The sequence below is a fragment of the Canis aureus genome, chromosome 6, assembly GCF_053574225.1.
Source record: "Canis aureus isolate CA01 chromosome 6, VMU_Caureus_v.1.0, whole genome shotgun sequence".
Taxonomy (NCBI): domain Eukaryota; kingdom Metazoa; phylum Chordata; class Mammalia; order Carnivora; family Canidae; genus Canis; species Canis aureus.
The window spans coordinates 40,918,950-40,941,327 of record NC_135616.1 but is presented as its reverse complement, the minus strand read 5'-3'; the positions used below and the strand labels follow the sequence as shown (position 1 = coordinate 40,941,327).

At 39.6% G+C, this 22,378-nt stretch overlaps 1 protein-coding gene and 2 non-coding genes across 3 annotated transcripts in view; all 3 read right to left on the bottom strand.

Annotated features, from left to right (window-relative positions):
* Positions 1–22,378, bottom strand: part of FBXO28 (F-box protein 28) — a 33,572-nt gene that overhangs the window by 8,251 nt on the left and 2,943 nt on the right. Inside the window, exons 2-3 of the mRNA XM_077901249.1 lie at positions 13,387–13,496; positions 6,394–6,532 (exon numbers count right to left, since the gene is read on the bottom strand). Of these exons, the coding sequence (XP_077757375.1) occupies positions 6,394–6,532; positions 13,387–13,496 (249 nt within the window). The remainder of the gene's footprint in view (positions 1–6,393; positions 6,533–13,386; positions 13,497–22,378) is intronic.
* LOC144316650 (U6 spliceosomal RNA) lies at positions 9,109–9,215 on the bottom strand. Its single transcript, XR_013382575.1, has one exon. It is a non-coding gene; the product is annotated as a U6 spliceosomal RNA (small nuclear RNA).
* Positions 12,540–12,612, bottom strand: TRNAM-CAU (transfer RNA methionine (anticodon CAU)). Its single transcript has one exon. It is a non-coding gene; the product is annotated as a tRNA-Met (tRNA).

Below are 22,378 nucleotides of genomic sequence, written 5' to 3'. Positions count from 1 at the left end.
TCCCCCAACTGCTAACACCTGAAAATCAGCACAGCAGGCCCCTCCCCCAGAAGACCAGCTAGACTGACAACTTCCAGAGGAAGCCAAGGGACTTAAAGTACACAGAATCAGAAGATACTCCCCCGTGGTTCTTTTTTTTTTTGTTTGTTCTGTTTTGTTTTGCTTTTTGATTTGTTTCCTTCCCCCACCCCCCTTTTTTTTCTCCTTTCTTTTTCTTTCTCTTCTTCTTCCCTTTTTTTTCTTTTTCGTTTTTTTCTTCCTTTTTTTCTCTTTCTCTTTTCTTTCCTTCTTTCTCTCCTCTCTTTTTCTCCTTTTCCCAATACAACTTGCTTTTGGCCACTCTGCACTGAACAAAATGACTAGAAGGAAAACCTCACCTCAAAAGAAAGAATCAGAAACAGTTCTCTCTCCCACAGAGTTACAAAATCTGGATTACAATTCAATGTCAGAAAGCCAATTCAGAAGCACTATTATACAGCTACTGGTGGCTCTAGAAAAAAGCATAAAGGACTCAAGAGACTTCATGACTGCAGAATTTAGAGCTAATCAGGCAGAAATTAAAAATCAATTGAATGAGATGCAATCCAAACTAGAAGTCCTAACGACGAGGGTTAACGAGGTGGAAGAACGAGTGAGTGACATAGAAGACAAGTTGGATTGGAATGAAGTCTCCTCGGGTCCCCCTCTCCTGCGATCACCAAGGGGGAGCAAGAGACCCCTTTTCACCTTAAGGGTCATCACAATGGGGAGACACAAGTGTAACAGACATGAGAAAGAAACAAAGTTCTGACCACCTGGTTCCTTTTTTTTTTTTTTTTTTTCTTGACCACCTGGTTCCTAATGCTCTTGCTGCACTGGTAGCTGAGCCTTCCCTGTACATTTTGGCCCTCAGCTCTAACCCTGAGAACTGAAAAATTACACCTGTAAACTAACTTGTACCACATTCTTATCTTTACTGATTTTGGCCTTTTAGATACAGCCTCAAAGCAAGGCATCTCTCCATTTGCTCAAGTCTTCAATTAAGAAAGTTAATGTTTCTAAATTTTACTAGAGAGAGAGAGAGATTAGGTTTAGTCAAGTGGTTGATAATCCAAGTTTTCAATAAAATTAAAAACAATGTCTTTCCTCTTTCCAAAGTTTTTTTTTTTTTTTTTAAGATTTTATTATTTATTCATGAGACACATACACACACAGAGGCAGAGATACAGGCAGAGGGAGAAGCAGGCTCCCAGCAAGGAGCCCTATGTGGGACTCAATCCCAGCTCTTAGGATCACACCCTGAGCTGAAAGCAGATGCTCAATGGCTGAGTCAGGAGTCCCGTCTCTCCAAGTTACACTCAAAGGACGAGATGAAGGAGAAACTAACATGGCACCTGAGAACCACACTGCTTCTACCACTCGAGTTACTTATGGTTGCAATGGCACATATTAGAAAAGCATGGTATCTACCCAATTTTCAAAATATTTCAACCCCCTCAGTGGGTTTAATTACTTTCTGAAAATTACTGTAGCAGCAAGAATGTAATGGTGTGATGAGTCTTGAGTCTACTGGAAAGATCACACACTTTAAGGCTGGGCACTAAATTTCTTTTTTTAATAGCTTGTGATTTTCTACTTCTCAGATCATTCCTTCAATTTTTTAAAAGTTTTATTTATTTTCAAAAATAATTTCTATTCCGAATGTGGGCCTTGAACCCAGGACCTCAAACCTCAAGGTCAAGAGTCACACGCTTCAATGACTGAGCCGACCTGAGTGCCCCTGGCCACTCAAACTCTTAGTGGCTGTTTCTATAGCTTTCAAATGTGCTGCGTGCTGATCCTACCTGAGCCTGAGGTGATAATATTTTAAAAAGTATGGTACCAACCAGATATGGTGAGTGAGCACTGCATCCCTAATGCTGGCAGCTCATGTTAACTAGCACAGACATGCTATGGATACGGCTGCAGTCTGTGGACTCTTGTGAGAGAGAATTTCTATTTTATGTCACTTGTTGAGCAAAGTTCCAAAGAAAAAACTGAACCTCTTTGTCCTCATTTTTTCTCACTTTCCACCTTTTTGTTCTACTTGAGATCTCAACCTTCCCTTCTACTCCTTTTATTTAATTCAACACTTCTTCCATATTTAAGAAATTTAAGTTCATTTAAAAACTTCTGTATTTTGGGGATGCCTGGGTGGCTCAGTGGTTGAGCGTCTGCCTTTGGCTCAGGGTGTGATCCTGGGGCCCAAGATCGAGTCCCACATCAGAGTTCCTGCATGGAGCCTGCTTCTCCCTCTGCCTATGTCTCTGCCTCTCTCTCATGAATAAATAAATAAAATCTTAAAAAAAAAAAAAACTTGTTATTTCTATGTGGCACATGTTTGACTCTATCCTTTTTTCTCTTAGAATATTAGTCATGGTTTCTTCTCTAAGGCTTATATCCTTGAATGGTTTTCTCAAAGATGTCTTCCCCCATTTGTGTTTCATATTAGTCTGATGATTCTCTGCTAGTATTTAAGAACCCAGCACAGAGACAGCTCACCAAAACCCCCTGCTTAGCCCAGATGGTGGGAGGGGTGGGGGTGGAGGAAGAGGGGCAGGGCAGGGACATCGTGAAAGGGGCATCCAGAAGGAACCCATGTTCTTCAAAAATGTGGAGATCAGGGTATGCCAAGGCTGTACAGAAACTGCCCCATTAAGGAGGATACAGAGTCTAGCACAGCACTGGATGGGGCTCTGGACTGAGAGAGGGGCCACTGTATCAAAGTCACACTTCCTAATTTGGTAACCATGCTGCAGCTCAGTTAGAAAATGCTTACTCAAGAAATACATAAGAATATTTAAGAATAAAGGGTCACAGTTATCTCCACCATTTTCAAATGATTCAGAAAAAATACAACACATACTTACAGTGAGAATAAAAGCAAATGGGACGAAAGGTAAATAACTGTGGGATCTGGATAAAAGCCTAGGAAAGATCCTCATACTACTCTTGCAGTTTTCATGCAAATGTGAAATTGCATCAAGAAGTTACCAAAAAAAGAGAAGAGATTACATAATGCCACACTGCCATCCTCTCCCCCTACTCCCTCCCCATCCGCCATCTCCCTGGCCAAAACATTAAAAACTAACCAACAAAACCTAATTTGCAGATTTTAGGTTTGTTCAGGAGCATCTGGACTTGTGACCTTGCATAATTACTTACACTGAAAACCCTGACTCTTGGGAACGCCTGGGTTTCACATTCCTAAGCAGGGCCACAAGCAGTGCTGAAGAACAGGCCTTACCTACATCTTCCTTCATCACTCTATTTCCCAGGACAGTCAGTTGGGACTGTCCCACACACTCCATGTGTGTTTCAGTATGTGTGAGATGCCACATGGACCCTCAACTGACTGTAAAAAGTGTGACTTCTCTGTCAGAAGACTTGAGGAGTGAGCTAGACACCCACAGCCTCCAGGTTCTGAGAGAAGATGGACGGAACGGCCACACGTGGTCAGGTTGGCAGCAGAGGCCCTACTGGACCTGCACTGTTTCTGTAAATAAAGGTTTATTGGAACATGGGCACACTCGTTTATTTCCCCACATGCTGTCCACTGTTTCTCAGAGCTGAGGAGATATTATGAGCATAGCTCATATAAGCTATGTTTACCATAGATGTAAATTCTAACAAAACCACAAAAATGTGTTCTCCTATGAAGTATGAAAGTTCCTGAACTTTTGAGTAAAATCCAGAAGCAGGATCTGGTGGGACAGAAGAATTACCTAACATAGAAACCATATACCAGATCAAGATTAGATATTATACGGAGAGAGAATTATTTTATAGAACATACTCAGGCACGTGTGATTAAGTGCCGCGGCCTTCAGTTCTGAAGACAGAATGTGAGCAGTTTAAGGCTGAGAAGTACAGAAAGGGAGCAATCATAAAGCAACCCCAATGCTGCAGAGTGTGTTAAGTAAGCAGTTTTATTTTTGACTAAACAAGCTAAAAAGTACCAGCTACATGAGAATAAAAAAATAACATTCAGGGTGGTGCCTGCTGGCTCAGTAGAGCAGGCAACTCTTGATCTTGGGGTCATAAGTCTGAGCCCCACGCTGGGCTCAGGGATTACTTAATTAAAAAAAAAAAAAAAGAAAAAAGTAATATTTTGAGTATACACAGTGTTTGTTATTTTAGGCAAAACATAAGCTATAAAAATGGCCCTTTTAAGAAACAAAGCAATTCAAGATGAATTAGGTGTGATTAAAGAACAAAAATTAGGGATCCCTGGGTGGCGCAGCGGTTTGGCGCCTGCCTTTGGCCCAGGTCGCGATCCTGGAGACCCAGGATTGAATCCCACATCAGGCTCCCTGCATGGAGCCTGCTTCTCCCTCTGCCTATGTCTCTGCCTCTCTCTCTCTGTGATGACTATCATAAATAAATAAAAAATTAAACAAACAAACAAAAAAAACCAAAAATTATTTCTGGGTTTTTTTGGTGGGGTTATTTTCAGGGTTACAGGAGAAAACCAAGGGTGAGTTTTTGTGAAGACAAGGGTACTCTTAAGGGAAAATGGAAGAAAACACTGAAGACGATAACCAGGCAATCAGAAGGCTCAAGTGAAGCTTCTGTGAAGTCACGTCAGCTGGCTGGGCCCGTGTTCTTACCGACGGGACAGGAACAGACCAGACCTTCCACAGCCGTGATGGGAAGGACATGAGTCAGTGCACATGAGCGTGCTCCGAGAATCACAAGTATTTCACGAATCTAAGATGAGAGCAAGGACAAGGGACAGGGATAGGTCTGTATTACATGCGAGGCTGGGTACAAAATCCCTTCCCAGCTGCTCCTCCACTGAGGGCACAGTGAGGGTTCTGGCTGAGGAGCTGCCTAGAGTTGATGCCGCAGTGACCTGCAATACCTTCAAAACTGAACAAGTTCTAAAAAACAAAAACAAAAACAAAAAACAAAACAAAAAAACTGAACAAGTTCTCCACACCTGCGGCCTTGGTTTTGTTATTTCGGTACCAAAATTAACATGTGAGTCAACAAAGACTTGCAAAAAACCCCAGCAAAGCTCGATTGGATTTGACCCTATTTGTTAAGACAGCAAAGAGCAGCGTTCCAAGTATGTGGTCCTGATCACCCAGAATGGAGATTGGCCACTTCTGTAAAGGCCATGTATGAAGTTGCTCAGGCTTTGCAGGCCACGTGGACTTAGCACAAACTACTCCACTCTGGTTCCTAATGACTGGCTGAATTGTTTTTGACGTTATGGAAATTGTGTTTCCTAAATATTCACATTCCTAACAATGAGATATGGGTTAAAAACCATGAGGCTGTAGGGGACAACCTATACTAGTTCAGTCAACCTCCCAGGAATACTTGAGAGTTGAGGCCTGTCAATCAGATTTGGATACAATCTGGCATAAGAATCAGAATCTGAAGTTGCCAACTGGTCACCTTTTAAAGTTAAGTACCCTTCAGAAGAATTTGTAACCAAAAGGATGAAAGTGAGATATATTGAAGAATATTTTAAATAAAATAAGAAACAGGATACCCCACCAATAAACCTCACAGAAAACTGAAGACAGAGGATGTATATAGAAAATATTGCCAGTGTTAATTATCTACAGAAATAACATAAAGCTAACATTCGACTTTTTTCTAGGACTTGCTTAGTTCTGACCACATTAAATGGAATCTTCTGCCAGTATCAAGTAAGTAGCAAAAGGACCTTTCAATGCATCTCTACTTCTTCCACATACGATACACACAGATTTCATCTGAATTTATTCCCAATTCAAGAAGCAAGATACTACACATGTAGTATGCTGAGTGCTGGGGCCTTCAGGACTTGGTGACGGTCAATCTGCCACCATAGACTGCCTTCTGTGTTCATCACCACTATTCCTGCACTGCTATCCCATATCTACACCTGCCTGATCTGGAAGGACCCAAGTCGTTCTCATGAAACACTTCTCACACGAAACAAACATCAGCTTGTCCCTCCTACTCCATCTCCCCCAAATCAGAACAATCCTAATCGCAAGGATAATACCTGTAAACTTGCTCACTGTCCATCCTAAACAAAGAGTAAAAGCCCACAAATGGGTTCTTTAGTAGGAACTCTTTTTTTCCCTTCATATTTATGGAAATAGCTTATTACCTGGAATAGAGGATGAATTCCTAACAAGCTTTTCTAAAGAACAGCAGGGCTTCTACTGCATGTTTCACAATGAGGTCTTTCAAAATGGAGATCACACAGAATATGGCTTTCTCTACCAGCTTCTCTACAGAAGCTGAACAAAGCCATTCACAGGAACTCATTCCAGAGAAGTAGAACAATTCTGACAGGTAAACAACTGCTTTAGAGTAATTTCGGTTTAAGCAGTGCAATCCAGCTGTTTTAGGTAAGCAGTTCTATTTTACCTTTCCTGGGATGAAGCAACAGAGATTGGAATCCACATACTTCATGAAAGTCATATTTAACAGTGAGAGCCTTGTTTCAACAGCAGCAAGGATGTCTGCGTGACGGGCTAACGAGTGGTTTCTTCTTTCTGACTCCCTCCTATGGTAAGAAAAAGCAACCATGAAAGAAGTACTGTGAATGAAAATGGTAAGCAACGAAAATGCCTTTAATGGGATTTCTAACAGTCTAACATAGACGGTTAATTCTGATATCTACAACTGGGTCATAATTTAACTGTAACGATCATCAAATTGCTATGTCCAGAAATCCCTCCCAAGGACTAGTACTCACTGATAAATTATTTGGGGGAGAAAAAAAAACCTTTGTTTTTTGTTTTGGCTGTATCAGACCTGAGGGCTATTTGAATTAGAAAAATCAGAGAAATGAAAGAATTATGCAGGGATGTGTGGACAAGGAACTATGTTTTTACCCATAAAAGCAGCTCACTTAAACTTTTATTTACTTTTTTATTTTTTCTCATTAAACTTTTGTTTTAATGGGTCTCAAAATTCTGTGACCGATTTTTGGTCAAGTTGTTTCTATTAAAAAGTACTGATTTTAAAACTAATAACTTAAAACTGCCACACATGCAAAAAAAAAAAAAAAACAAGAAAAACAAATGGTCTACAAAACATTCTCCTTCCCTTCTGAAGGTTTTAGGGTGCATTGTTATCATTAACTAGTCTTTTACTATTAAACTTAAATGGCCAATTGACACAAACAGTTCTGAGACCGTTCTTCCACCACTGATAAGACTGGGGTGGCAGGTATTGGGGATAATATTCATTTAGCCTTCTGAGCTTTCTGGGCAGACTTGGTGACTTTGCCAGCTCCAGCTGCCTTCTTGTCCACTGCTTTGATGACACGCACAGCAACCGTCTGTCTCATGTCACGAACAGCAAAACGGCCCAGAGGAGGATAGTCAGAGAAGCTCTCAACACACATAGGTTTGCCAGGAACCATATCAACAATGGCAGCATCCCCAGATTTCAAGAACCTGGGACCATCTTCCAGCTTCTTTCCAGAACGACGATCTATCTTTTCCTTCAGCTCAGCAAACTTGGCAAGCAATGTGAGCTGTGTGACAATCCAGCACAGGTGCATATCTAGCACTGATTTGGCCTGGATGGTTCAGGATAATCACCTGAGCTGTGAGGCCAGCTGCTTCCATTGGTGGGTCATTTTTGCTGTCACCAGCCACGCTGCCACGACGAACATCTTTGACAGATACGTTCTTGACACTGAAGCCCACACTGTCCTCAGGAAGAGCCTCACTCAAAGCTTCATGGTGCATTTCCACAGACTTTACTTCAGTTGTAACACTGACTGGAGCAAAGGTGACCACCATACCAGGCTTAAGAACACCAGTCTCCACTCGACCCACTGGGACAGTACCAATACCACCAATTTTGTAGACGTCTTGGAGAGGCAGACGCAAGGGCTTATCAGTTGGACGAGCTGGTGGCAGAATGCAATCCAGGGCTTCAAGCAGTGTGGTTCCGTTGGCATTCCCATCTTTACGGGTGACTTTCCATCCCTTGAACCAAGGCATGTTAGCACTTGGCTCCAGCATGTTGTCACCATTCCAACCAGAAACTGGCACAAATGCTACTGTGTCGGGGTTGTAGCCAATTTTCTTAATGTAGGTGCTGACTTCCTTAACGATTTCCTCGTATCTCTTCTGGCTGTAGGGTGGTTCAGTGGAATCCATTTTGTTAACACCAACAATTAGTTGTTTTACACCCAGTGTGTAAGCCAGAAGGGCATCCTCACGGGTCTGCCCATTCTTGGAGATACCTGCTTCAAATTCACCAACACCAGCAGCAACAATCAGGACAGCACAGTCAGCCTGAGATGTGCCTGTAATCATGTTTTTGATAAAGTCTCTGTGTCCTGGGGCATCAATGATGGTCACATAATACTTGCTGGTCTCGAATTTCCACAGGGAGCTATCAATGGTGATACCACGTTCACGTTCAGCTTTCAGTTTATCCAAGACCCAGGCATACTTGAAGGAGCCTTTTCCCATCTCAGCAGCCTCCTTCTCAAATTTTTTGATAGTTCTTTTGTCGATCCCACCACATTTGTAGATCAGATGGCCAGTAGTGGTAGACTTGCCTGAATCTACGTGTCCAATGACGACGATGTTGATGTGAGTCTTCTCCTTTCCCATTTTGGTTTAGGTTTAGCGGTGGTTTTCACGACACCTGTATTCTGGCGGCAAACCCGTTGTGAAAAAGCAAACTTTTATTTTTTAAAATGTTTTTAAAAATGATTTTTAAAAAAAGATTTTTATTTATTTATTCATGAGACACACGCAGAGAGAGAGGCAGAGATATAGGGAGGGAGAAGCAGGCCCCCTATTGGGAGCCTGCTGTAGGACTTGATTCCAGGACCCTGGAATCATGATCTGAGTCAAAAGCAGATGCTCAACCACTGAGCCACCCAGGAGCCCCTAAAAATGATTTACTTACTTATTTTAGAGGAGGGGTGGGTAGGGGCAGAGGGAGAGGGAGAGGAATCTCAGACTCTGCACTGAGTGCAGAGACTGACACAGGGCTTAATCTCACGGCCCTGAGATCATGACCTGAGCCAAAACCAAGAGTCAGATGCTTAATTGACTGAGCCAACCAGGTGCCTCCAGCTCCCTTTTAAACTTTTAGTATTTTTTTTTTTTTAATATGGAACACTTCACGAATTTGGGTGTCATCCTTGCGCAGGGGCCATGCTAATCTTCTCTGTATCGTTCCAATTTTAGTATATGTGCTGCCGAAGCGAGCACTTAAACTTTTCGTTTTATTGTGAAATAATTCACATATAAAAACCACTTTTAATGTGTATAACTTCATGGTTTTTAGTATATTCACAGAGTTGTGTACCTACTACCACCATTTAATTTTTTTAAATTATTTTTTATTTTTTTAAAGTTTTTATTTAAATTCCAGCTAGTCAACATACAGTGTAAAGTTAATTTCAGGTGTACAACCCACTGGTTCAACACTTCAACACAATTATCCAGTGCCCATCACAAGTTCCCCTGCCAACCCCTCTCACCCATCCCCCCCACACTTCCCTTTCAGCAACCATCAGTTTGTTCTCTACATTTAAGAGTATATTTTTTGGGGATGCCTGGGTGGCTCAGCGGTTAAGCGCCTGCCTTCAGCCCAGGGCATGATCCTGGAGACCCGGGATCGAATCCCACGTCGGGCTCTGTGCATGGAGCCTGCTTCTCCCTCTGCCTGTGTCTCTGCCTCTCTCTCTCTCTCTCTCATGAATAAATAAATAAAATCTTTAAAAAAAAAAAAAAAAAGAGTATATTTTTTGGTTTCCTTCGCTCTCTTTTTTCCCTTTGCAAGTTTGTTTTGTTTCTTAAATTCCATATATGTGGGACACGTGGGTGGCTCAGTGGTTGAGCATCTGCCTATGTCTCTGCCCTTCTCTCTGTGTCTCTCATGAATAAATTAAAATCTTAAAAAAAAATTCCACATATGCATGAAATTATATGGTATTTGTCTTTCTCTGACTTATTTCACTTAGTATAATATTCTCCAGCTCCATCCATGTCATTGTAAATGGCAAGATTTCATTATTTTTTATAGCTAAGCATTATTCTATGGAATAATGTAATAACATTTGTAAAACTATATATGTATAATAGAATATGTGTATATACTGCATCTTCTTTATCCATTCATCAGCTGATGTACACGTGGACTGTTTCCACACTTTGGCTATTGTAGAAATGCTGCTATAAACATTGGGGTGCATATATCCCTTTTAATTAGTATTTTTGTATTCTTTGGTCAAATACCTAGTAGTGTAATTACTGGATTGTAGGGTAGCTCTATATTTAACTTTCTGAAGAATTTCCAAACTCTTCTCCACAGTGGCTGCACCAGTTTGCATTCCCACCAACCGGGCAAGAGGCTTCCCCTTTTTCCTCATCCTCACCAACACTTGTTGTTTCTTGGCTTGATTTTAGCCATTCTGACAGGTGTGAGGTGGGGTCTCATTATGGTTTTGATTGGCATTTCCCTGATGATGAGAAATGTTGATTATCTTTTCATGTGTCTGTTGGCCGTCCGCATATCTTCTTTGGAAAAACGTCTGTTGCTGTCTTCTCCCCTTGCCCCTTTTTACAGTAGGCTCCACACAGGGCTTGAATTCATTACCCTGAGATTGAGAGTCAGATGCTTAACTGACTGAGCCACTCAAGCACACCTTCTGCCTGTTTTTAAATTGTATTATTTGTTTTTTGGGGTGTTGAATCTCATAATTTTTTTTTTTTAAGATTTTATTTATTTATTCATGAGAGACACAGAGAGAAAGACACACACACACACACACACACACACACACACACACACACGCAGAGGGAGAAGCAGACTCCATGCAGGGAGCCCGATGCAGAACTTGATTCCGGGACTCCAGGATCACACCCTGGGCCGAAGGCAGGTGCTAAACTGCTGAGCTACCCAGGGATCCCCGAATTTTATAAGTTCTTTAAATATTTTGGATACTAGCCCTTTACCTGATAGTCATTTACAAATATCTTCTTCCATTCTGTAAGTTGTCTTTTAGTTGTGGTGATTGTTCACTTTGTTATGCGTAAGCTTCTGCACCACTTAATTTCTAAACATCTTTCCTATCACAAAACGAAAGCCCATAACTACTTTGAGTCACTCCCATTCCCCAGCCCTTGGGAGCCACCAGTGCATTTTCTATTTCTATGGATCTGCTTATTCTAGACACAGCAGGTAACTGTGGAGTTGTACAGTACGTGGCATTTCATGTCTGTCTTCTTTCATGCAGCAGAGTTCTTAAGCCTCATCTGTGTTGTAGCATGTATCAAGGACTGCATTCTTTTCTGCTGCCCACAAATATTCTATCATAGAGACATACCATCATTTTGATTATCCTATCATCAGGTGAGGACTGTTGGGCTGTTTCCCCTTCTGCCTGTTATGAATAATGCTGCACAGAAGACATATGTACCAGCTTTTTTGTGTGGCTGTACTTCCATTTCTTTTGGCTATATACCTAGGAGTGAAACTGCCAGGTCATATGGTAATTCTATGTTTAGCCTTTGGAGCAATAAAGTGTTTTCCAAGGTGGCAGAACCATTTCATAACCTCACCAGTAATCTACAAAGGTTCCGATTGGTCCACATCCTACCTAAGATTTTTTGTCTTCTTTCCTTGGGCCATCCTAGCGGGTGTTCAGGAGTATCTCTGTTTCTATCTACAACACCTTGGTGACCACTGATGTTGAGTATTCTGTATTTGCTTGCCTCCAGTTTATCTTCCTTGGAGAAATGTCTAATTCAAGTCCTTTGCCCACTTTTAAACCAGGTTCTGTGTCTTTTTACTGTTGAATTCTAAGAGTTCCTCACACGATCTGGATGTAAGTCCCCCATTGGGAAGACGAGCTGTAACTATCTTCTCTCCTTGTGTAGGTTGATCCTTCGCTGGCATGATGTCATTGTCTGAAGCACAGAAGTTTAAATTCTGATGAAGTCCCATCTGCCTACTCTTCCCTTTTGCTACTCGTGCTTCTGGCGTCACAGAAAAGAAACCATTGTCTAATCCAAGTTCATGGAGGTCAGTACTGTTTCCATGTAAGGATTTAAGGTATACCCTGACACACTTTGGTCTATAGTCTATTTTGAGTTGATCTTTGTAGACAGTGTGAGGAAGGGGTCCAACTTCATTCTTTCACAAACAGACACCCAGCTGTCCCAGCATCATCTGTGGAAAGCATTATTCTTTCCCCTATGAATTGTCAAGACATCCTTATTGAAAATGAACTAACTAAACATGTAAGGATTGGTATTCTATACACTCATTTCTATTTTCTCTGCAAAAAACACAGTTAGGATTTTGACAGGGATTGCACCGAATGTGCCTATCAACTTGAGGAGAACTGCCACCATCACAGCATGAAGTCTTCCAATCCATGACCATGAAATGTCTTTCCATTTAAGTCTTTTTAAATTTCTTTTATCAATGTTTTGTAGTTTGCAGTAGACAATTCTTTTTTTTGATAGTCATTATACTTCGTGATGGTATTGTACATGGAATGGTCCCTCTTTTTTAAGTAAGCTCTATGCCCAACGTGGGGCTTGAACTCACAACCATGAGATCATGAGTCACATGCTCTCATGACTGAGCCAGCTAGGCCCCTCCCTTCTTCCCTCCCTTTTCAGAGTCTAGCTGACACACAATGCTACCTTAGTTCCTTAGTCTCAGATGTACAACAGTGACTCAACATCTCTATAACCTATGTCATGCTCCCTACAAGGGTAGCTGCCATTTGTCACCATACAATGCTATTCTAATACCACTGACTATATTCCCTATACTGTACTTTTCATCCCCATGACTTTTTCATTCCATAACTGGAAACCTGTACCTCCCACTCCCCTTCACCTGCTCTCCCCATCCCTGCATCCTGGAATCATCTTGTTTTCCGATCATTTAGTGTGAGTAAACATAATTATACAATTCCTTTTTGTATATTGATCTTATGTCTTGCATCCCTGCTGAGCTTGTTTATGAACTCTAACAGAAGACTCCTTATATATATGATCACATATATGTGAGATCATGTCATCTATGAAGAGAGAACACTAATTCTTCCTTTCTAATCTAATCCTTTCTCATAATGCCTTTTATTTCATTTTCTTGCCTAACTGCCCTGGTTGGTTAGAACCTCCAATAAAATGCTGAATAGAAATGGTGAGAGAGGATAAACCATAGTCAAAATCACTTATTGTGATCCAAGTACCCTCCCTATACAAACATGGGAAACCATTTAAAATGTAAGCTTACCCAGATTAAAAAAACAAAAACAAAAATAACAGGGCATCCCATGTTGGGTATAACCATTACTTAAAAACCAAGAAACAAGAAAATTCCCATTTGTAAATTATTGCCACCACTAGCCCAACATACCTTGGAAGTTGTGCTTTAACTTGTTTCTGACATAGATTGTGGTATCTCTCCACTTTTAGAAATCCCTGATTCAACATTCTCTGGCAGACCAAGTCCATTCTTTTACAAACCTTTGGGCAGCAGGAGGAGAAAGAATTTTAACATGTAAATTCAAGTAAGTAACAATTAACTTAAGACTCCTGTTGGCTGAAAGTTCCCTGTGCCAGTTTGCTGTCTGAATCTCTCAAACAGTACATATGATATATAGATGGCACAAAGATTAAGAGGTGAACCTCTCATACTTTATAACTCTTGCAACATTACTTTAAGAAATTAATAATATGTGTAGGCAAGGAATACTTTACCTTTATATTAGGTATTTGTTCAATGTTCTGAATTTATCCCCATTATCATGGTCAGAAAATGTATCCTGAAGATCAGTAAAACAACAAATTCCAAAAGGTTTTTAATGGGTTGAAAATAGAAAATTCTCTTTTAGCTCAAAAGTATATTCAACCTTTCACCAAGTTTATAGGACCTATATAATAAGAATTCTTATTCTACTAGTCAGGGTTAAGTAGAGAGTTACTCTATACTATATTCTCTCATATCCTACATAATATAAAATCTTTTAACATATGGAGCAGAATCTCGACTATTTTGTATCTTTAAGGAATACTGGTTTTTATACAGTAAAAGCCCAGGATTGTAAGTCAGAACACCTGATTGTGAGCCTAACTTTTACACATTCTTGAGCAAGTCAGCTACCATTGGAAAGCCCGAGTCAGCCTTCTATATTACTGTATCTGAGGGCTATCATTAGGGTTAAGGGCAACAAGACATGCTAAAGTCACTTTGGATAAACTCTAAAGTACTCTCTAAAAATTGTTAAGTAAATTGTTTAACTTAGTACTCATTTGAAAATTTTGCTCCACTGGTGCTGTATTTCTGAGACACGCCAGTTATCTTTGTTATCTTAATGAAACCCAGTGCACAAAATCTGTTTGTTTTCAGATGGCTGAGAATTTTGCAGTGACTCAGAGTCATCAACTTGAATGTTAGTTCTCACTGTATAGGTGTGGATGTTGAAAGTGCAAGACACTGAGATAAATCTAGATCAAGGCCAAAGCGATTAGATGGGGGTTGTCATATGCTTCTATCTCTCACAGCACCCAAGCACAAATGCTTGACAAATACTTGTTGAAACTGAAATGCTGATGAAACTCTTGATATGTTTGCTTTCTCCTGAGAATACACAGATAAAGATTCTGGGAAACAGGACTGAAGCTAATGAAGGCTATAGTACTCTAATATTAAACACTATGTACTTCCTAAATCATAGCATGCCAAAGAAATGGCATTAAGGAAAACACTTCTTTTCCATTTGGAAATAAAAATATAGCGAACTTTTAGTAATGAAACTAAGAGTAATTCCTAATAATTGATATTTTAGAATAAAGCGGGATCTACTTCTAACTAAACTCAACCAGCTGTTAACATATAGTCAATGTCTATTAAAAAATTACAATAATAAGACCAATACATATTAACATAAACTTTAAACTTTATGTTTTTTAGAAATCTCTACACCCATTGTGGGGCTTGAACCCACGACCTCAAGATCAAAAGTCATATATACTCCTTCACCTGAGCCAGCCAGGTGCCCCAACATAAATAAAGGAAAAAAAAAAACAACAACAAAAAACTCTTCTAAAACAAAATATTTAGTGAGTTACATTTTTGGAAATCTCTTTGATATGTAGAGTTTTATAAAACAGAAATGAATCGTCATATCTGCTTCTGCATTCAATCTACTGAAGTATTACCTTAGAAAGTTCTAAGAAACAATACACAAGCACACATTTCATGAGTTATTGGTATGCTGACATCATCACATGTCACAGAGCTCCTGGAAAGCTCCATTGTCCACTTGTGAAAGGTGGAAATAACAACTTAGAACTACAATGAAAATACTTCCACGTTTATTATGTTATTGGGGGAAGGAGGAGGTATGTCTACATGTGTGATGAGAGGGAATACAGTAGACTAAATTCTCCTCTTTCACAGAAGAAAGTCAACAGTTATCAAAATAGCATCAGCCCAAAGACTTGAAAGTGGCACCTCTGGGGAATAAAAATTGAGGGCTTTAGAAATAATTTTGTTGTTGCCAGATCTGTTTTACATGAAGCACCTTTTAACACAATCTGGTAGGAAACACTTCTTGTCTTTGTGAGCTATGCAACCTCTTTGGTAATTTCTGAGATGAAATAAGAAATAATTTTTTAGCAGCAAATTTATAGAGAAAAAAATTAAGGTCAGATATTATTGTAATACTTTCCAAGTTACTCCCTATATTATTTCATTTTTATACTAGCATTTTGTTGCACCAAAACTACTAAGTGCTGGGATGTATTCTGATAATCTAGAAACTCACCTAGTGTCTAAGTACTGAGCAGTATGAGTACTGGCTGGGTGATGAGAATGTGAATACATAATCACATAAGGTCAGCCAAGGAAGCCTTCACATGATACAAGATTTGAATTACCTCCGCAAAGAGGACAGGACTGCTAAGTTAGAGCTGTGACCCATGCAAAGGCACCGAATCTGGAGTGAATAAATCACTGGCAAGCAAACTACTACTCAGGATAGATCAGGTGTGCAGGCAAAGCTGAGAATAAAATCTCCCATATTTTGAGCAGGGAAATCAGATGGTAACTTAAAGATCACCCATTTTTGAAAAGATCTCGTATGGGGACAGCTGGTCATTTTCTGTAAACACTATAAAATTAGGACTAAATATGTGGTTCCAGAAATTTCACACCAGGATAGCCGAAATCAATGGAGATGAACCCCCAAATGAACAAGCATAACGTAAGAAAATAAGGGCCTATAAAGAGTCTCAACTAACATTGTTAAAAGCTGGTAAAAAGAGAAAATGGGAAGTCACAGACAAATGAAAATGGCACCACAAAAGCTGAAGTCAGAAATATTTGTAGCATTAATCAATATTATTCTAAGAAAAGAGCAGCATATAATTTGGTGTTCTTTCTTTCCTGGATGTTCAATAGCACTGATAGACCAATAGCACAAAAACAAAGATACAATAGATCATGTATCTTTGTTTAGAATCCAGAAAGCAGTAAAGTGACCCCTGGAAAACAGAAGCAATTGACCCCTGAACAATACAAATTTGACCTGCAGGGTCCACTTATAACATGGAATTTTTTGGATAAATATACAGTCCAGTTCTGTAAACATATGTTCTTTTTCTTATGATTTTTTTCTCCAGCTTCCTTTATGAATATAGCATATAATACATAGAACACACAAAATATGTTCATCAGTTATTTATGTCAATAGTAGGCTGTTGGTGGATTTTCAAATGCACAGGGGTCGGCATTCCTAATTCCTGCATTGTTCAAAGGTCAACTGTACACTAATTTTCCCTACAGTAAACAGTCTAATGATAGCTGCTGCTGATGTACACTAACTTGCAATGCAAAATTATCTCATTTAAAATGTAGCTTTATATCTATGGGTATTTAAGGCTGACAGGAAGAAATTTTATTTCCCTAGTTATTAAAAATACAACAAAAATCCTGGCAATTTGGTCATTTACCCAAGGCAATAAAATAAATTCTGGAGTTTAGCACACAAAGATGATGACTATGTCAAAAACTATCATTGTATTCAGAGATCAGCAAAAACAGACACTTATCAATCTAACAGGGAGCTCATAGAATACACATCAGTGTCCAGGGGAAAGTTTAGTCTGGGTTCCTCTGGCACTGCTGTTCTAGTTAGAAGAGATGTAGTTTTTCCTTGTTAAATACTTGGAAGATTTAAAATGTCACATTTACCCTTTTCTTTTTTTTTTTTTAAATTTGAGTGTCTGTTCTTTTTTTTTTTTATATTTTATTTATTTATTCATGAGAGACACAGAAAGAGAGAGAGAGAGAGGCAGACACACAAGGTAGAGGGAGAAGCAGGCTCCATGCAGGGAGCCCGACATGGGACTTGATCCCAGGTCTCCAGGATCATGCCCTGGGCTGAAGGCAGCGCTAAACTGCTGAGCCACCCGGGCTGCCCATGTTTACTCTTTTCCGTCACTTTCTAACGTAAGTAGTAATGAAAATTTTTCTTCATTTTGTTTAGGAATCTTTTTTGATTTTTGTGCCATTACAGTCCTTAACAGTGCAAGACACACTTGCCACAAATTTGTGAAACCTGTACTTCTCTTGTTAAACCTAATCTTGGTATCAAATCTGTTGATTCTAAAATGCGTATTTTTTCGTATTTTAACATCTGACATCAGAATGGTCTTATAATTGGCAGCATTTCTTTTTCAGATAGCTTAGATGCTGTGAAACATAAAAGGGTGGACTTCTTTGATTTTGTTTAAGATGCTGTAGAGACTTTAAGATGTTACCAAATTCAATAAAAGCTCTTCTGGGGGGAAAAAAAAGGCACTGCTAAAATATTATACATACAAGTTGATCAAGATGCATTCTGATTTCAAAAATGTTAATACTTGAAATTATATCTTAGAGTCAAGGAAATACTGTAATGGAACCAAATTTTTCATGTATTTATTTAGTGCTCTACATTTCTCCAATGAATTAAATACTTGATGTTTTTCTCCAGTTAATCCAGAAGCTATTATCAAAGACTAGGCTGCTTATCAATAACCCTCAAACTGGAAGGAACTTAAGACAACAGAACCTTGTCTTCCTTTGTCAATCAAATTATTCAGTGGCCACAGTTAAATTAAGAATTTAGGCTTTTAATTAGTATCTTTTTAAATTTTGTTATCTGCAGCTCTATAGACCGAAATAATTAATCCTAACTATTCTCAACTGATTACAGTCTAACACTGCTGCTACAGAAAACTGTTGGCCACGAGTCTCAAGTAGGACTTCTTGAGACAACATGAGATTTTAAGGACACCAGGGGGTATTCTTACTACACAGACAAAGTTCAGAGAGATGGCACTAGACCAAAACCTTTCTAGAATCCTTTCAAAGTTCAAAAACTAGAAGTCAATCATGAGAAAACAATCAGACAAATGTGCATTGTAGAACATTTTATAAGCCATCTGTCCTGATTCTTCAAAACACCAAAACTGTATGAAAGAATGAAAAAAGTAGGGAGAATGTTCTAGGTTAAATGGACAAATATTTTAAGGGCAGCCCCGGTGGCGCAGCGGTTTTGCGCCGCCTGCAGCCCAGGGCGTGATCCTGGAGACCCTGGATCGAGTCCCACATCAGGCTCTCTGTATGATGCCTGCTTCTGTCTCTGCCTGTGTCTCTGCCTCTCTCTCTATCTCTATGAATAAATAAATAAAATCTTAAAAAAAAAAAGAGAGACAAATGTTTCATTAGATTCAAAACCCTATCCCCCACCAAAACAAACAAAAAACCTACAAAGACATTTTTAGGATAACTGAGAAATAAGAATATAAAATGGAATGTTAAATCCCTGGGAAGTGATAATACTGTGATTATACAAAGGACAAAATGTCATCATATTTGCATTTTACTTTTAAATGGTTTAATGAAATAAATAATCTGTGTGAAGGACACACAACACACGTTTAGAGAGAGAAAGAATGAGCACATAAGTAGTGAGAGCGCAATGTGGCAAACAGTTAACGATGGGTGATAAAATCTCTTAAACAATTCTGTCTATGTGGTGTGGACTGTTTATAACACCACATACAGAGAGACAGTTAATTATCTGCAGGTAGAATTATAACAAATTTTAAGACTCTTAACTCTAAGAAACAAATTGAGGGTTGTTGGAGGGGGGACAGGGTAACTGGGTGATGGGCATTAAGGAGGACACACAATGTAATGAGCACTGGGTGTTGTATAAAACTGATGGATCAGGGGATCCCTGGGTGGCTCAGAGGGTTTAGTGCCGGCCTTTGGCCCAGGGCGCGATCCTGGAGTCCCGGGATCGAGTCCCACGTCGAGCTCCCGGCATGGAGCCTGTTTCTCCCTCCTCCTGTGTCTCTGCCTCACTCTCTCTCTCTCAAATAAATAAATCTTTAAAAAAAATAAAATAAAATAAAACTGATGAATCACTAAATTCTACCCCTGAAACTAATACACAGTATATGTTAACTATATTGAATTCAAATTAAAAAAAATAAAAATAAATTAAAAAAAGAGTTATAACAAATCTTAAATTCTCTGGGTATCGGGGATCCCTGGGTGGCTCAGCGGTTTGGCGCCTGCCTTCGGCCCAGGGCGTGATCCTGGAGTCCTGGGATTGAGTCCCACATCAGGCTCCCTGCATAGAGCCTGCATCTCCCTCTGCCTGTGTCTCGGCTCCCCACCCCTCCCTACTCATGAATAAATAAATAAAATCTTAAAAAAAAATTCTCTGGGTATCCTCCCTTAGATATTCACTTGGAAAGAAAATAAAAATTTCTTTTAATATTAGCCTGAGCAAAACAATTAGGAAGAAAAGCCTTTTCCCAGAATTTCTATACTACATCTTAAAAGCCAAATAGAACAGCTTTTCTGATTCTGTTTTTGATGATCTGTACCATTGTTTTCATTAATATGGGAGTGGAATGATGGTTACCACGCAGCCTGATGCACTACTGCAAATGGCTACCTTTATTACATACTAACTTCACATCACTTTTTCAATTTTCATTCCCATTAAAATGGTCTTAAGTTAAAAAAAAAAAATCCTAATCTCTTCTGTTGAAGGTAAATATGAAGCAGTGCACTTTCTAGCACTACCATAATCTATACAGAAAATACACTTATTTCACAATGACACTTATTTTCTCTCCTTTACTTGGAATACTGCTGTTCTTAAGAATATTTCATTTACTTAACAAATACTGAGTATTTATATTGAATCATAGACTACAGAAGGCCACTGGAATTCCTTATGAAATGGAGCCTAAATTCAGTGCCCAACTGGCCCCTCCAAAGACAATTCCAATAAAATCTGTAAGTACAACCATGTTGCATGGGAACTCGGAAGTACTACCCAGTCAAGTGCAGAGAAGAGCCAAAGAGACTTTTCTGACATACTGACACTTGAGGTGTATCCTCAAGGTACAGATCTGTTCTAGAAGGAGAGAAGGGGAGGCTGCAGAAGCAGCAGCACATGCTCCCAGAGGCCTAGGATATTTGGGAAACTCAACAGCTTGATGATGCCTGCTTCGATCAAGCTTAAGTACAAGATGGTAGAAGTGGGTGATTGGAAGAAACCTCTATCAAAGGTTATCTTTTGCTCCTAGTCTCAAAAATTGTGAGATTGGATCATATACATTGGCCATCCTTTGAAGCTAGGACCTTCTCCCGTCCCAAAAGAATCTGTGCTGCTCTGCTGAACAGAGTATGCAGGTGCCTCTGGTCACTATTAGGAAATAATGATGAGTTAAGTGGTGGAAGCTGTTTAAGATCCCTACTTGCTGCCCCCTTGCAAAAGGTGTCAACCCTGGAGGTTCTCAAAATAGTTTCTTAAATCTGGTCGGTCTGAGAAATAAAAAAAATGTAGAACATTGCAGGGGGTGGGGGGGGGGTAGAGTCTGAACACTAATCTAGGACATCTGACACTTCAAACAATCGCCTCATAGTTCTAATTAGTCACCCTGCTCCAATCGCTTCACTACATTATACGTCATTTCTTTTCTGCTGGGAATGCTCTCTCTCCTTTACTAAGGATAAACGGGATAAAAACTCATTATCTTGAGGAAGCCTCTCTGATTAAATGCTCCCGATTAACCTCAACGTTCTTTTATTTCTTATCTTTGCAGTTGCCATCCTGGTGCTTTCTAAGTTTGCTCAAGAAGGGGTGTGTGTCCATTGTCTTCATGACACTGTGGACAAGGTTACTGATTGAATCCCTCCACTTTAGGACTAGAATCTGTAGGAGAAAATGAATAGTCCCCTAAATATCATAATCTCCTACCTGTAAGTACCTGTTAATAAACTCAACTTAATGATGCAATGGTGGGGAAAAACCCCACAAATCAACAATACAGAGAATACATTCTCCAATAGGCTGCAACAAAGAGCTTTGGTTCTCAAAGTGTGGTCTAGGGACCCCTGGGATTCCCAAGATCCTTCCGAGACTCTGAGGCCAAACTATTTTCATAATACTAAGACGTTACTTACCATTTTTACTCTCGTTCTTCCATAACATTACAGTGGACCTTCCCAGTAGCAGCATGACACCTAACAGTTTTTCTGACAGCTAACAGAGTATGTGTTGTCTCTTCCTGTGTCTTCTAGGATTTTCTAAGGTAAGCTTATAGGGTCCTCAATAACTTTTAAGAGTGTAAAGATGTCCTGAGGTTAAAAAAAATTTCAGAACTACTGGCAAAGAACAAGAGATATGAGGAAGACAGCTTGCCTATTAAAAAAAAGTAATGGTTTCTCATTTTCCTTCATATTTCCTACCAATCAACCTTCTCTATAAAACTGTCCCACACATTTGTGTTTTTTAAAAGAGATTTATGTATTCATGAGAGACCCAGAGAGAGAGAGGCAGAGACGTAGTCAGAGGGAGAAGCAGGCTCTTCACAGGGAGCCCAATGCAGGACCCAATCCCGGACCCTGGGATCCCAACCTGAGCCGAAGGCAGTGGCCCAACTGCTGAGCCACCTAGGCATCCCTGTCTCACATATGTGAACAAAAGATGTAAAAGGAACTATAAATGGGTAACATATTTAACTTGCTAGAGTGCTCTAGAGAAATATCTTGGGATGAAAGTACATATGTATTTTGTTACCTACCAGAAAATTTCATTCTAGATAATGAGCAAGCCTTCTGAATTTAACCCTCAGTCATATTTATGTCCTAAACCACTAATAGGATTCTATTAAATTTATAGGAGCTCCATTCAAACCATACAGGAAGAAATTTGATAGGATCCCTGTAAAACAGCTTTTAAAAAGCCTCCCACACTCATTTTTCAGTGAGTGAGAACACTGTGCTCACAAAGTCAAAGTCAAACACTCAAACTTGGCTTAGATTTACTCCC